A 16,872-nucleotide genomic window follows, 5' to 3' on the forward strand; every position below is an offset into this window, starting at 1 on the left:
AAACTTCAACATATACTCACCTTTTCTATTACTCCTTCCCATTATTCTATTCTTAACCCATTCATACACTCAATTCAACCTTTTTCAACCCTTAAATTTAAACATCTCTCCATCTCCATCCCAACGGCCTATTCTTTCAATTTCATTTATTTTTCAACACACCGCTAAATTCATTATAAACTTCATATTTTACTCCAACTTCTCCCATTTTTCAATTCCCCTTAATCCTCCCATATTCAACTCAATTCCACATCTTATCATTTTCCTTCTCTTACCTCATCTCAAATACTACTACTTCTGCTAACTCTACTTTCAACTCCAAATAAATAAATCTAATCTAATAAACATCATTTTTCAATTTAAATTTCCTTTCTATAAATTAATCAGCCCCACCAATTCTTCTCCGGCCCTCTTACTTATATATAAACACTACCAATTCAACATTCCAATTTCATTACTCACAAACCTACTCCATCAAAATACATTATAATTCTTAACTATATATATCATATCACGCCAATTCATTAATTTAAACTATCCCTACACCGCTAATATCACCAACCGCCTCACTTTATCTTCTCATTCTTCATATTCTATTTCCGCTCCTCATTCCAACCTCCCTAACTCAAACAAATTAATACTCCATTTTATTTACAATATCAACGCACTTTATCTAAATCTCCTCCATACCCGCTTACTACATCACCTCTCATTTCCCACCACTTATCATTATTCACGCCTCATCCTTTTCCCATCGGCTATTTATTTCAGCTCCATAACAATAACATCAGCATAATTTCTACAATCCATAACGCTTAAATAACGCATACCAACTTATACCCCTTAACTTTAATATTCCATCCCGCTTCAACCTTATCCTTCTCCCCTTCTCCCCCCCTTCATACACCTCAATATTCTATAAACTATCGGCCACATATTAATTTATACGACACCCATTCTATCGGAATATCATCCTCGCTTCACTAAAACACGCCATCCACGACATTCTCGCACGATCGCCAACTTCTTATCATCACATGACCAGCGTTATGAGCATTGCTATTTATGCCAACTTCTCTCCCCGATATACCACCCCATATACGCCTATCCGAAGAGGAAGCTACCCATTTCATCTACTAATACTCTTCTCTACACTATGCTGCCCTTTTTCTGGCTCAAATAATTTTTTTTATATTTTCTATATATTTAACAATTTTCTGAGATTTTTCCAATAATATAATTATCTATTCTTATATATTCCCGACTAATCTTCATCCAGATAATCCAGCTCCAGATAATCCAGATCATCTACCACAGGATCATTCTTAGGGATCTTGGGCCCTTTCCGAGCAACGCTTTTAGGGGAATCTGACGGAGCAAAGAACCTTCCCAACGGCGATGCCTGCAAACTCTCCGTTATTCTTTGGCGGAGATGCTGGGGAGAAAGCAAGGACCGGCGCGGCGTCTCGGGAAACGAGGGAGGCGATCCTAAAGAGCGCGCGCTGGGAGGCTGCTTTGGCTGCTTTGACTGCTTTTGCACGCGCGTTGGGTGGGAAGACCCAGGAACGGCCAGGCTTTGCGTGCTCGATTGATAGATAAGGGGGTGCACCCGCCTGGCACTCAGATTCGGCGTTGGGGGACCCGATGGCATGGCTCGAGGACTTGAGGGGCCTGAGGGGCCTGATGGGCTTTCGCTACGGAATAACCGTCCACTCGTTGCAGACAGATATAGATGGACGTCTTTGACTTTTAGGGTCCTGACTGGGGTGACAGGAGAAGCTAGGGCTGCACTTTCTTTTTCTCGTTTCTCCTCTGCCCGTTTTCTTTCCCTTTTCTCTCTCTTCTCTCTTTTCCTTATCTTTTCTTTCTCCTCTCTTTTTCTGATCTTTTCCTCTCTTTTCCTGATATCTTCCTCTCTTTTACTGATCCTTTCTTTCTCCTTCCTCTTCCTTTCCATTTTTCTCTCTTTTCTTTCCTTTTTTTCTCGACTATGGCGTTTTCTCGCTCCCAGAAGCACTTCTCGAGACACATGCGCATCATATAACGGCGCGCCTAGATATGCATCTTGCGGAGGTAAAGCAAACCCAGAAGATGCAGGAGCGTGATATGGAGCAATGGGTGCGTGGTAGGGAGGTGAGAAGGGAGGACGATAACCTGGGAGCTGGTGAACATAAGGGGACGAAGCGTGGTTTGGGGAGAGGCTCGAATCGTTCCACGAAACAGACACTGGAGGGGCGTCGGGAGCTGGAGGTTCAGAAGGTGGAACAGCAGAAGGTTCAAGCGGAGGAACAGGCGTAGGATCAGAGCCTACAGCCCTATTATAATCTATGCGAGGAATTTCCATAAGCATATCCGAAATAGAATCAACCTCGTCATCTGCATAAACAGGATTCCCGCCAATATCATCACGCAAGGGTTCAACTTCCTCAACCTCGTCATCTTCATAAACAGGATTCCCGCCAATATCATCACGCAAGGGTTCAACTTCCTCAATCTCTTCATTGACAGGGCTAGCCGGGTCAATTGAAACATCAGATGCCACCACCTCATCCACATCACCCGGCTCACCCTCCGGCTCAACAACCTCACCCTCGAAACCGATAAACTTCCGACGCAACCCCAGCCGATGCCAGACCTGGCCCAAATGACGGGACCGGAGCACATCGGCGGCGTTGACTGATGGCGGATAATTCGCAATCGTCCCGTAATGCTCCGTGGACGTGGCCACCGAATGGCCCAGGGTCCGCGCAATGGTCTCGTAAACCAGACGGTACATGTCGAGATCTGCAGTCACGCTTTTGGTGTAATGGAACTCGATGCACCGCTTGAGGATCTGGCGCACCTCACAGAACTTATACTCGCGCTGGTTATCCATGCCGTACGTGAACCAATACAGGACTCCTCTCCGGATCTTGTCCGGCAGCATCGCATCAAACTGGTACAACTTCTCACTGCTCTCCACACGCGACAGCTCCACGTACATCCGCCTGAAGACGAGCACATACCACAAAAACAACAACGACAATTCAGGACCGATTTCCCGGATGATGGGGTCTTTCGAATTGGCCGACTTGTTATAGTTATAGCAAAACCCAAACGTGGGGCCAAGAAAGTACACACCCCGATACTCCTTGGACGTGCCCTCCACCGATAATCGGTCGATCTCAGTTGACCGTGCCGGCAAGCACAGGATATGGAGGAGCGTGATGAGGATGAGCGACAAGTTGGTGTGTGCTTTCCGGAACAGGTCGATGTTGTTGTTATGGATCGAGAGCAATCGGTGCTTATATCGCGAATACAGCGGTACTCTCACGCACTCCGTAAACGAAACCATCCCGTCGCTGAGCCGAGCGTTGTCAACGGAGTAGTCCAATTCTTCACCATTCGACAAATCCTGGATGGTTTCCTGTGCAAGGTCGTACAACCGGCCGAATATCTTGCTGATCATATTCGTGTGGCCCACAACCACGTTGTCGCTGTTGAAGATGTCTCCCGTGGAAAAGTTGAGGCGAAAGAGATTACCCTCGCTTCGAGCCAACGATAGCCCGAGATATGTATAATGGGTGCGCACCTGGGCCAATATGCGGTACAGACCGGTGTCCACAACAGACGGATCCTCAGCGTCTCGAAGCGATACGCGGCGGGTGCGCGCCCGTTTGATGATATCCAACAAAACACACGTCTTGGCCACATAGCATATTCCGCTCAACGACCGGCAATACTGCTTGGTCGGATACTTAGCCCCTAGGTACCCGAGGTACACCACAAACGCATTTTCGTTTGACGTATTTTGTTCTTCTTCTTCTTCGGCATTATTGTTGACGCCATAGACCGGATAGTACAAACTGGCCAAAGACTCAGCAGCTGTTTGCTGCTGCGAGGACGACATTGTTGTGTTCATGGCCTCCAAATACACCTCTGGGGTTTCATTGTTGTCGTCGCCGTCCTCATCCAAGATACCCGCGGCTATGGCATCACTCTCAATATCGATATCTGGCTGCTGCTGCTGCTCATCCCCCGCCACAGAAAGGTTTTCGTCGAACTCCTTTCTTATGCAGTGGTCCATGATCCAATGCACGAGCTGGTCGATGTCACGAAGGGACGACTCGGTAAACGTCTGGTCCAAGATCCGCGTGCGCTCCTCGGCCGTGATGAACTGCGAGTAGCCTGTCAAATTGTGATAATCACGGGAATTGACCTCCAACACAACTTCATCGTCTCTATACTTATCAAGCATCTCAGTGAGCGCCAAGGAGGCCGCAGGTTTGGGTCCGTACATCAATACCATGTATACTAGCTCGGCCATGTACTTGCTGTACTGCACGCACGTCAGGTATGTCTGGACTGCGCGGAAATACGTAGATGGGCGGCGGTTAAAGTTATTGGAGGCGCGCCCGGTGTTATTGGCGGCGCCTTTGAAAAGTCGCACCACTTCGAGTCCCGCAAGATTGACATGGTTGATGTTGGCGCTGAAAAGTGTCATGGCACCCACCAAGAGCTGGGCTATCTTTGGAACAAAATTGGCCTCCTTCATACCTTTGACCTGGATGTCCACCATTTCTCGGTCCACCTCCTGGAGAATCTTTTTCACCAACGGATGGTGCTGCAGGTCGGGCACAGTGGTTGTCCGCAGGTTCTGGACGGTTGTCGCAGTCCCTGATAATGACGACGACGACGACGACGACGACGACGACGACGACGCAGGACCATCCCTGGCGCGGGCCTCCACATAGCCGTCGTCGGTGGGACAATAAACCTCAAAGTTGGCAGGCCGGAGACCATACCTCTGCGGGAACTTTTGGAACGCCATGGGTCGGATCGAGTCCCGCTGGATGCATGAGTGGCGACTCAACTCGCCATACCTTCTTCTGATGATACCGCAGCCGCAGCCAAAACCAAAGTGGATGGGCACGGCCTGGAGCGGCATGCATTGTGGACTGAGCTTGCCGCGGGCGTGTTCGAGTCCTGGCTCACCCATCTCGCAACTGAGCACAAGCTTCAGACTGAGCTCGTCCTTGGCCCGCAGCAACTGCAAGGCCCCGCGGAACAGTGTCATCTTGCACATGATGGCCTGTGCGTACCTCTCAAATAAAAGCGACCGGATGATATAGTTTTTCCGGGGGTCTCGGTGGAACACCACCACAAGTCCGATCTCCTTGTGAATTCCCAACCCTAGCTGGGGGTCAAAGTAGTAATCACTGACATCATAGTTGATGGGTGTTTCGGACACATCACGGAGCTTGGTGTCTTTAGTCAGCCCGAATTCGTAGCTAAATTGCGCTGCGTACGTCTCCTCGTATTCCTCATGCAGCATGTAATGTTCGTCTCGGGGTTCCTGGACCCCGTCATCACCGTACCGTTCGAAAAACTCCTCCATCGAGGGGAAGTTAGCATCATCAAGAACAGACATGGTTTTGTGTTGTTGAAATAAAAAGAAATAATAAAGTTGGGGAGGAAACATACTGGCTTTAAGAGGACTGGAAGTGCTGGATTGAATGGCTGGCTCGGCGCAATCGTGCTGGTCCAGAATCCTGATCGGCTCAGACGCTGGCTCAGACGCTGGCTCAGACGCTGGCTCAGACGCTGGCTCAGACGCTGGCTCAGTTTATGGTGGTATCCGTTGACCACCATAAAAAGAAAAAAGTTCACACCCAAAACGGTAACTTGCAGCGCGCCGCATCAACAGATGAATCCTTAGCTTGGACTAGCTTAGCCATATCCAGCTCTTTCTACACCCTAGACACTTCCCAAAACGGCAATAAACCCCCATAAACCCTAGACACTCGACACGACACCCCAAAAAGCGTCCCTGTGTTGACTATGTATAATTTTTCAGTGACTGGAGATATAGAAGTACTTCGTTTGATCAGTACTTTGTTTACGATCCGATCTCATTACTGAAAATAGCTCTGTAGATAATACCTACTAAACATGCAGCAAAGAAAGCTAGAAGAAAATTCGTTAACATTGTTTTCGCATTATCAGAAAGCATATTTGATATAGCAGTGACTTAAGTCGGAAATCGAAATACCTTGTAAATCATTGTAAATTAAAGGTGTCTTTTTCTCGAAGCGATGGTATGTATAACTCTCACATTATCCGCATAATGATAATGTTAGAGTTAATTTGTACGTATAGAGTGTGACGTGAGTTTGCATTAGGCGCTTCTTCCCGTCAAACGCATTGAATATTGTTGTAGAAACTTTTCTAAGCTTTATCTCTATCAAATAGGTTTGCACACATTTATTCTTGATTTAGGCTTTTCGAGCATCAAGTTAGAAATTCATTTGTTGTGTCATTGAATGGTCACAGGATTATAAACACAAGAGCATTTGAAAATAAAGTAGATAGAATAAAATTTACAACAGAGCTGATGTAATACAATCTTACCTTTACTGAACAAACATTTACGACATTGCACCCGCGACATTGCACCCAATCGGGTGTGCACCTTAACTATGAGAAAAACGCCCAATCTTCAAGTGCAGGGTATAAAAGTCTTTTCTGACGATATTTTAATGCGATATTTCACTGTTGTTCATCTTTGCGACTTAAGACATTTCATTATGTAATGATTCTCGAAATTACGTAAGTAAATATATAAGGAAGGGTAACCCAATCAAAGATTAAGGGATGAACAATAAACATCTTATTGAATATCTATAACATTATGCCACGAATGTATTTTTCAGGGGTAGATAGTGATATTATCACATACGATGACCCTGAGAATCGATGCATTAGGGTAAATCTTGATCTATTTATTAGGGTTCTCAATAACAATGAACAAAACACGAGAGTCTTCTTGGACACTCACTTGCTTAAGATTCGGGGTAATGAAGATGGGCAAGAACCTCGTGCAGAGAAATTAGTGTCTAAGGGTAATGCATCAGTGGGTCTAGGGAATATGCCTTCTATACCTATTGTTGTGTATACTAGTCGTGCATTGATTACTGCTGAATTTAGGGAGATGAGTAGTGATGATTTCAAGGATAGGTATCTTGCTCCTCTTGATAGTGTTCTTAGAGAATCGAATATTTGCCGTCTACCTTTAGCACGAGAATATGCTTACCCACGGGGAGATGCAGTGCATATGGAACAAGCTATCCAAAGCTACTTTAATGAAATATCAATCCCGATCAGGGGACTTTTTCAAGACCTTGGTGATAGAGAAAACAATTTTGGCTATGTATCGTTTATAAGACCCCCATTAGATCAAAAAAGAATGATACAACCAGATATCATTCATATGTTAACTAGGTCGAATTTAAATACACAATATCCGGAAGATGTTTTTGGAATAGGTGATTACAAAACGGGAATATATAAAATGACGCAAGGCTTTGAAGAATTCAAGACAGCTATTCTGAACCGAAGAAGATTGAGGCTGCATTCCATTGGGAATTTCTTCCCAGATAGAGAGTGGTCGCCTAGAGTATTATTTGCGTTGGTTCTAAGCAAATATATCTACCAAGCTTTCCTCTGTGGAACCGATAGGATTCTTATTTCAGACCATCAAACATTCTCAGGATTCTTTAGGTATGAAATAGTGGATGGCGAAATGATTATAGACTACTATGTCATTAATAATCCAGAAACTGTGGAGAATGGCATCACTTTAAGGTCGGCTATAGCAGGATTTTTTTATAAGAATGTTGCCGATACAGCTGATACGAAGGCCAGGTTGATGAAAAGTTTTGATATAGCCAACAACACCGGGATAAAAAAACTTGAAGAGCTGGATCCATTTTTCAACGTTCGTCCTAGAGATCCTTCTGGATCTTCGGGAAAATTAGCGAGACGTGGATTTTCAGGCAACTTAGATTCGGTAAAAGAAAACGACGCCAGTGATAACTTTGATGCTATTGATGGTAACACATATTGTCGAGTTATATACGATTCCGCAGAATTTTATCCTGATTTGAAACTTCCATCGCCAGTTTTTGTCAAACTATACTACTACTCTAGTCGATTGTGGGAAGAGAATAGTTTGATGTGTTTGGAGATACCGGAAAAAGAGGGGTATTATGGCATGTTTTTCAACGAGCTTTTAATTAATGAAAGAATTGCTAAGTCAGAATTCGCTTCTAATTTCCCAAAGCTCCTTGTGTCTGGTTATTGGAACGGGCTTTCTGATCATCCGATGCATATATTTGAATACCTTGGGAAGGAGGTCCCAGAAGAAAAGTGGAATAACAAAGAAGTGTACAAAGTTATCAAATCAAGACTCGAAGAGCTTCATCTGATAGGAATTTCGCATAATGATATTAGGCTAGCCAACATTCATGTGTCTGTTTCTGGTAAGATATCTTTGATAGATTTTGGATTATCGGACTGCACAAATAATGAAGAACACAAGAAGAATGATTTTGAGACTCTTGACTACATATTGAGAGCAAATGGTTCTAATGAAAATTATAAGCATGCCAATCGAGTTAGTAGCGAAGCTATATCTGCTGATAGAGCAGATGAAGATGACAAATATGGAAATGATAGTAATCCTTCTAGTGAAGAAGTATTTGATGAAGGGAGTTCAGGAACTTTTGGTACCCAAATAACGATAGAAGATATTGCTTCAAAACCATCACGAAGATAATGCATACTCACAAGCTATTTTTTTATCTTATTCATTTGAATCTTGATATTTGCCAGGTATTATTTGACCAAAGACTCGACACAAGTGTTGTGCTTGTTTTTCCTTCTCGGTATAAGCATTCACCTGCCTGGAACTTATCTAATGCCTTAAAACTATCACTCTCATCTTTCAACTCCCTAGCACTTCCACACTTTCTCTGTTAACTATTTATTAGCTAGAAATGACTTACTACATAACTTGCTTGCATCAAACTCGTAATTGCTGGATATGCTGGTTTCAAGGGGACTACTGTACTTTACATAGTTAATTGATTAAATAGCATGTCGATCCCACAAAGCGTAACCTGCGAATCGTAGCGTGCGACCCATCAGAAACAACAAAATGCAAGTTATGGTTGTGTCAAATAGAAGTGATACTTTATATTCGAATTTTACAATGTTGCATTTTATCTATCATAGAGTTGCACACGTTAAGTTTTGATTTATGCCTTTCTAGTCATTTGTGCTAACTTCGACCAGTTTAAAATAGCTTTCATGCATAGGAATGGTTTATTGAATAGGTATCTATGGTCCACATATTGGATGCCTCTGCATGCGCAACTGGTTACATTTTTCTAGGAACAATTAATTGCGACTATTTCACTTGTTAGAAGCAAACCGCTAAGCTTTAACAATTTCATGTGCATTATTAATTTAAATAATATGATACATAGTCCTTCTATTGATTGGAGCATGGCTATTTAAAATTATCAATATTCTATTTTTTGCTCTGTTTATTTGTTTGGAAGTATCATGACGTCATGTTACTCTCAAAAGTAAATAAAAACCAGTTTGATCATGGGCTTACAGGTTATAGTTGAGTTGAAGCGGTCTTGCATCCCTCTCGCCTAAACCTAATATTCTATTCCATTTCTAAGAAATACGAATATAGATCGCGCCCAATTGTAGGGTATAATCATTCTTCTAATATCTATATTTTTCTGGAATAGGCTGTTCAAATACTTCGCACAATTCTCTGTGTTCACTCTTCTTAGTCTCTTCATTAGCAGTTATAGGCCTAGAACGCTTTTCGTCGTTATCATCATAATTAGAATACCCAAAATCGATAAAATAGACTTTCCCTTTGTAATAGAGAATATTTCTCAAATTAATGTCCCCGTGTATTATCCCATTTAAGTGGATTATTTCCAATTGTTCTTCAGCCTTTTTATAAGTTTCCTCGTCCAATGGACATTTCGTTTGACCCAAATACTTTAATATGAGAAATGGTCCCAAAGCGTGGTAGTGTTCGCCGATATTGAACTTACCAAAAACACATTGCTGATCAATGTAAATGCTGTTAAATTTTAGATTAGATATTAGCTTTTCATAGGCTTTCTTCTCACACAGATATGCTCTTCGGCATTTGCCGAAAATATCAGTTTTGTCGACCGTATAACTATCATGTTTTCTCTTGGCCTTGATTGGATCAAAGACCTTAACAATCAATTTGTCGCCTATCCCAATATTTTCTCTTAAATAATCTTTTACCTCTTTAATATCTACTTTGAAAAGTTGAGAATTGAAACTAAACCCACTTTGCACATCAATTTTGTCAAACTTTCCAAGACTTATACTTGTATCAGAAAGGCAAAGGCGTTGCTCTTTAATCCTATAAGCATCGATACAGAAATTTCTATAAGCTGCTTCATATTTCTCGGCTAGTCCATCAATATAAGTCAAGTATTCTTCGTCTGTCTTACGAATATACTTATAGATCTTTTCTAGTCCTCTCTTAATCTCATTTAATAGAATCGCATCGACGTTGAATGCCTCATAGATAAATGAAATGAGTCCACCTCTCAAAGTAAGTCCCGACGAGTGACAATCCAAGATCTTATAATTGAGAGCTATATGCTTGCTGGAATCCAAAAGCTCTGTACTATGCTTGATTGCCTCCAAACTCCTCTCGATATCTATTTCAACCAATATCGTTGTATAAGAGTCTGTTAGCATGCCTTTGTTAGTGTGGTTAGAAAACATTTCCGCGACAACTTGAACGAAGAATCTAACCATTTTTGAATCATTAAAGTTTATCACTTTGTTTCCCTTCAAAAGTGGTAATTTTTTGACCTCCACAATAGCTAATGATCGGCAATGTATTTTCTCCGTATAAGCTACAATATCCGGATGAGAATAAAATAAATCATTTGTTGTGTGAGGTACTCTGGTTTGCACTCCTGTCTGACCAACTGTATTTCTCTCCTCAACTTCTATTTCAAAGCCCAATAAAGCAGCAAGATATTCACTTAGGGGTGTAAACAAATATTTCAGAAAATTATCTCTGTAAGTTGCTTCAGCCTTCGACCCAATATGTTTAACAAGTTTATGCTTTGATTGAAAACCAACACAGAGCAAATTTATAATTACCCTTTTTCTTTGATCTTCATTAAAAGTGCTTGAGAATATATTTGTTTTCAAAATACTTTGCAAATTATCTGCAAGCCTGTCATTTGGAATTTCTTGGTTCAGCGATTCAAATTCTATATTTGAAAAAGTCCCAATTAGAAGGTTGTCAGTAGCTTCACTCGGACAAGCAATACGAAGAGTATCGGGATTCAACAAATTTCCATCTTTGCCTTGGAACTCGTACTCCGTGAATGGCATAACACAAAAGAAAATAAATAATTCTTTCCATTTATCTGGATGATCTTTATAATGCAACCTCACATGCTCCATATCTAAGTCAAATACATTCTCAATTTCAAACATTTTGCGTAAAATTTCTTGATAACTCACATTCTGAATCGCTCTCTTTTCGAATATTTTTCTGTAGTCGAATTTCGTAATCTCAAATTTATCAATATCCATATCAATATCCATACCAGTATCCTCATCACCTCCTAAAATATATCTCCTAATATTATTGCGAAAAGTATTGTTGTTCATCGTAATTAATATTGTGATGAATAAAAATTCGGTATTCTTTTTTCTTGTGGAGACTCCATCAATTTATGGGAAATCGAATAAAGTTAGCATAAAAGAAATAATTGTTTCAGAATTCTCATTGAAGGAAGTATTGTGATTTTGTGGGGTTTTCGAAATGCGAACATCACGAAAAAAACTGATAATATCAAGATTAATTAATGAGTTAAGTAATACCGCAGATGTTAAAAACAGGAAGATATTGATGTAGTGGGAGATAAAAGAAGACAGATAATTGCATAAACAATTTCGATATTGATTCTAAGCAGCCACCCTATTTTATATATTCATAAATTGATCAAATGGATGACGGTATCAGACTGTGTAACAACTTGCAATCCTACAGTGCGACTATACCACATGAAAACAATTTGCAAGTTGTAGTAGTGCCTACAATTCTGCTCTCCCCACCTCTCTTAGTTACTAGTTTAGCAAACATTGCGACATTGCACTACGACATTGCACTATACCACTTGTGTGCACCTTAACTATGGGAAATCTCCAAGTGCAGGCGATAAGTCATATGCAGTACATGTAATCTCACAATCCGTTTTTCTTTGTAACACTTACCAATTCGTTCAAGACGGTTTATTACATAATCAAACTCGGGGTAACCCCATATCAATAAATAAGGGATGAAATTACAACCACAGCTCTCAATACTTAACATATTATCATGCCATGTATGTACTTTTCGGGCGAAGATAGTAACAATATTACGTATGATGACCCCGCAAATAAATGCATTAGGATTAATCCATCATTATATGCTAGGGTTCAAGATGACAATGAACAAAACATAAGAGTTTTTTTAGACACTCACCTTTTGAAAATAAGAAATATCTCACACAATCAAAAATTACCTACGTTGGAACATATAATATCCAAGCATAATGCTTCAGTTTCCACTGGATCCACGACTGTGATGCTGGCCCTAAATTATGTTACGAAAGCGATGATGACGGCAGAATTTAGAGAGATCAGTAGTGATAAGTTCAAAAATACATATTTGGCTCCTCTTGATAAGGTTATGAAAGATTCCAATTTGAATGGTCGATTCCTATTGCCTGAATATTATTATCCGTTGGGAGATGCCAGGCATGTGGAAGATGATATTCAGATATATTTTAATGAAGAAATAGCTAATTCAATCAAGCGTTTTTATCGTGACATATTGGATGAATACCACCATTTTGGTTACGCATCAAGTATCACACCTCCGTTGTCGATAAATCCAAACTTTAAGCCCGATATTGTCCATGTGTCTTGGGATGAGGCTTTAACTCGTCAAAATCCAGATATTTGCTTTGCGATAGGAGATTATAAGACAGAAAACTATTTTTTAACTAAAGGACTTCAAGAATTGAAATTAGCTATAACGGACTTTGTAGAAAAGCGCTTGAACTTGAAACAATTGAGACTGCATGAAAACCAGCACATATTTGAAGATCGAGAATGGTCGCCTAGAGTTTTATGCGCATTAGTTTTAAGAAAATATCTTTATCAAGCCTTTCTCTGTGGGACAGACAGAGTGTTTATCTCAGATCATCAGTCATTTTCGGGGTTTTTCAAATATGAGATTATGGATGATGGAAAAATGATCATAGACTACTATGTTATTAATGGTCCCGAGACAGTGGAACATGGCATAACTCTAAGGTCAGCGATAGCAGGCTTTTTTTATAAGGATAATACAGAGGCGCTCAGTACAAAAGAGAAATTAGCAGGACTAATTGAAATAAGTCAGAAAACCAAAGGGCCAGATCCATTAGCGAATGTGCTTCCTCGACTTGTGGAAGAACCCACACCAAGTCGTAAACGGAAACGTAGTAAGATTTCTGGAAGTCAACTTCGAGAAAGATTGATAACTATAGAAGAAAGCTATGAAGTTGACTTTGATGCCATTCGAGGTAACACATTTTGTCGCATAATATATAATCCTGCTGCATCTTTTCCTAATTTGGGATTGTTGCTTCCGTCCACAGTCTTTGTTAAATGGTACAACTATTCTGAGCAGGCTCAAGAAAATTTTCCAGATAAAGATAGTTACTACGACATGTACGTCAATGAACTTGAAATTAATGAGATACTTGCAAGTTCTCGCTTTGCTGCAAACTTTGCAAAGCTTATAGTTTCTGGGTACTGGAATGGTATTCCAAGCCAGCCGATGCATATATTTGAAGATTTGGGAGAAGAAATGCCATCTACTGAATGGGATAAATTTAGGGTGCATAAAGTAGTTAAGGAGAGGCTCACGGAACTCCATCTGTTGGGAATTTCGCATAATGATATTAGACTCGACAATATACATGTTTCAATATCGGGAAGGATCACTTTGATTGATTTTGGGTTAGCTATTTACCCAAGTAGTGAAGAGCGGAAAAGAAGAGACATTGAAGCTCTTAACGAGATTATTCCTATTGTTGGTCATGGGAATAACGGCCAGTATGAAATACAAGATGGTATTCTATGTGCGGACAAGGATTCGGAAAGCAAATATAATGAAAGCAGGTGGAATGATCATGCAAATTCTAGTATTGAAATGGTTTTTGACGAACTGGTTTTAGAGTCTGATGATACCCAAGGGTCTACTAAGGTTGATTTCCATTCGAAGTGTGATGAAACTTGAGAAAAATGACTTTGGAGAGGTTCAGAAGTATTTTTGAAGGATGTGTACGTGGATTCTTGTGTTTTACAGTGTTATGACTTATTAAACCTAAGATATGCGATTAAGATTATGTAATAACTTCAAAACTATAAACAATGGAGCAGAGGAACTTGCAGAAAGTCTATATATGTTTATGAATGAAATTCCATGTCATCGTGATTCACCATGATACAATTGAATATTTACTAGTTAATAAATTATATATATCAAAAAGACGAAGTAATACATTTGTTTTGGTTTTGAAGTTTATGAAGTGATGTTCTTAAAAAAATTAGTTCATTTCGTGCATTATACGTATGGTATTATTGCATTAAATCCGCTGCGAGAGAGAATTTATTCTCTTGAATAACCGAAATTTCCAGAAAAAAAAGAGTAATCCTTTTTATGTCAAAATTTAGGATTTAAAAGTTTAACGATCTTACCTATATAATTTTCACGATGAAAAAAAAAAAAGGTTTCTAGAGATATGCTTAATACCGCATTATTTACAGATCTAGAAAGAGATGAACATAACGAAGGGAATCAAAATATCGTTGCAGCTATGAGAGCAATTCAGAAAGCTATTAAGGCTATCATGATGTGGTTGACACTAGTGAGTTTTATGTTGGTAGTACACGTAATTTTTAGTGGTGTTTATGCTGGAGATGTCTACATAGGAAATAGTAATGTTAGTTGAGAACTTCAGCTGGGTCAAACCTATGAATCAACCGGCGTAGTAGATCACCCACACTTTGACTCACTGCATATCAGCCCTTTTATGATGCCAGCCGATACATCTAATGGGACCCAACTCGGTATATATTATGAGGACAATGTTGTCAATTTGGATAAAAGATATGTTTGGTGGTTTCTAACGGCAGCAAAGTTAATAGATGCAGGGTTAGCTCTATATGAATTGGCTACCTCATGCCAGGGCTGGTCATCTGGTGGTGCTAATGCTAAAATTGGTTGTGTACATGGAGCATTGAGTACGGCATTTACTGTAGCTGGCGATGGCTGGTATGCTTGGAATAAATATATCGAGATAGGTAACCAGTTAATATCGTTAGGTAAAAGAGACAGTGCGACAAATTATCAATCACATTTAGAGTATTGGGGATACTATGTCAAAATTACCAACTTACCAGCCGCACTTGTTTACACTCTTGATGGAGAATTGCATTACAGCGATTCCGGAGAAACTCCAGTATTATTAACATACAGCTAGTAGGTTTAACGATACCACATTTATGGGCAAAATTTATTAGCAGGTGGGGCAAAATAGATACTATATCGTCAAAAGAGAGATGAGCAGTTTAATGAGCAGGATTTCACTGAAGGGGGTATAGAATTCTCCCATATAATCATGTTTATTTGGGGATAAGCCTGATAACACATACCAATATCAAATATATGATAACAACCACAAATCTACGATTACTGGAGGGATTATTAAAGCTTTCCAGTATGATACTTATGATACCAGTGCTTTGACAGGCGAGTTTGCGTCAGGCACGTCAGAAAACCAAGCATGTGAGGTATCTTAGTCGCTGAGATAGACAAATCGTTTTCTGACATCTGTCAAATGGGGGTTTCAGTGCGGGAACTGTCAACCTTTTATACCATAGATGTGTCAAGAATCCATTTAACAGAGGTGTAGGGTTTTGACAGCACTTTCTTTTGCCTAATTTTAAATTGAAGGTGTAGGGTTGTATCGACAGACCATAGTTATCCGGTAAACTATCATTGAATAAACATTTGAACCATAAATATTTAGAACACTAAATGACATGGCCGATAGTCGTATGAGTATCATTTTTTAGTCCGAATAAGGCGGGCTCAATTTAAGCCCGATAACCATCGCTAAATAAGAACCGGCTAAATTGGTGATTGCATACATATGCACATAATAACCAGTTTATCGGAATTTCGGGTAAGAGGTATTTATGTATAATAGACCTTGATTATATGCACAAGTCAAAAAATAAATTTTGAATAATAGTAAGTTGTAGTAGTGTGACAGGAATCCGGGTTTGTTATTTCCGAAACCTCCCATCACTATCAGCGACTAGCGAATATATTGTGTGCGACCTAACAAGAACTAACCTGATAATTGCAACACTTATAACACCACTAACTTTGGAAATATAAGCTGAAGGTCACCATATTTCAATAATAGATTTAGTATATAATATTTTGACAAAATTTTAATGGAAAAAAACTATTTTATCGTTATCGGGTAGTATTAAGCTTCTTATATACTAAATCTCAGCCTCAGAACATGCGTCGCGCGCAGCGTAAGAAATGTTAATTGTATTGAAGCCTAATTATCAACATAGTAGTTTTCTATTATCGCGCATATTTTGTGTAAGTCAACAGTATAGTTTTCATATATAACCCGCATTGAAATTTTCTTATTAAGAGTTCGAGGTCTGCACTCACGCTCTTGGTGTAATAGAATACGATGCACCGCTTGAAGATCTCGCACCTCGCAAACTTATACTACGCTGGTTAACTATATTACATAATACTATGTTTATTTGTTTTGGTTCAGAAGGAGCCATAACATTATGGCTCCCTCAAAAGTAAACAAAACCACGCTTCCAATTGCAGGGTATAGGATCCCAACGTCTATTTCTTTTGACGCTGCAAAACCTTTACCATGG

General features: G+C 40.1%; 6 protein-coding genes across 6 annotated transcripts; 4 read left to right on the forward strand and 2 right to left on the reverse strand. All coding sequences in view use genetic code 12, as the record gives it.

The window, feature by feature from the left end:
- Nucleotides 1-1,264: 1,264 nt before the first annotated feature.
- Nucleotides 1,265-5,461, reverse strand: DEHA2C00099g (DEHA2C00099p; the record flags this gene model as incomplete). Its single annotated transcript, XM_002770097.1, has 1 exon — nt 1,265-5,461. One exon carries the CDS (start codon nt 5,459-5,461, stop codon nt 1,265-1,267), a length of 4,197 nt encoding a protein of 1,398 aa, XP_002770143.1.
- Nucleotides 5,462-6,670: 1,209 nt separating this feature from the next.
- Nucleotides 6,671-8,596, forward strand: DEHA2C00110g (DEHA2C00110p; the record flags this gene model as incomplete). Its single annotated transcript, XM_457688.1, has 1 exon — nt 6,671-8,596. The coding sequence occupies one exon, from the start codon at nt 6,671-6,673 to the stop codon at nt 8,594-8,596; it is 1,926 nt and encodes a 641-aa protein (XP_457688.2).
- Nucleotides 8,597-9,558: 962 nt separating this feature from the next.
- Nucleotides 9,559-11,523, reverse strand: DEHA2C00132g (DEHA2C00132p; the record flags this gene model as incomplete). Its single annotated transcript, XM_457689.1, has 1 exon — nt 9,559-11,523. The coding sequence occupies one exon, from the start codon at nt 11,521-11,523 to the stop codon at nt 9,559-9,561; it is 1,965 nt and encodes a 654-aa protein (XP_457689.2).
- Nucleotides 11,524-12,235: 712 nt separating this feature from the next.
- Nucleotides 12,236-14,188, forward strand: DEHA2C00154g (DEHA2C00154p; the record flags this gene model as incomplete). The annotated part of the gene is made up of 1 exon (XM_457690.1): nt 12,236-14,188. One exon carries the CDS (start codon nt 12,236-12,238, stop codon nt 14,186-14,188), a length of 1,953 nt encoding a protein of 650 aa, XP_457690.2.
- Nucleotides 14,189-14,693: 505 nt separating this feature from the next.
- DEHA2C00176g (DEHA2C00176p) lies at nt 14,694-14,903 on the forward strand (the record flags this gene model as incomplete). The annotated part of the gene is made up of 1 exon (XM_002770098.1): nt 14,694-14,903. One exon carries the CDS (start codon nt 14,694-14,696, stop codon nt 14,901-14,903), a length of 210 nt encoding a protein of 69 aa, XP_002770144.1.
- Nucleotides 14,904-14,984: 81 nt separating this feature from the next.
- Nucleotides 14,985-15,434, forward strand: DEHA2C00198g (DEHA2C00198p; the record flags this gene model as incomplete). The annotated part of the gene is made up of 1 exon (XM_457691.1): nt 14,985-15,434. The coding sequence occupies one exon, from the start codon at nt 14,985-14,987 to the stop codon at nt 15,432-15,434; it is 450 nt and encodes a 149-aa protein (XP_457691.1).
- Nucleotides 15,435-16,872: the final 1,438 nt, after the last annotated feature.

This window comes from Debaryomyces hansenii, assembly GCF_000006445.2.
Source record: "Debaryomyces hansenii CBS767 chromosome C complete sequence".
Taxonomy (NCBI): Eukaryota; Fungi; Ascomycota; class Pichiomycetes; order Serinales; family Debaryomycetaceae; genus Debaryomyces; species Debaryomyces hansenii.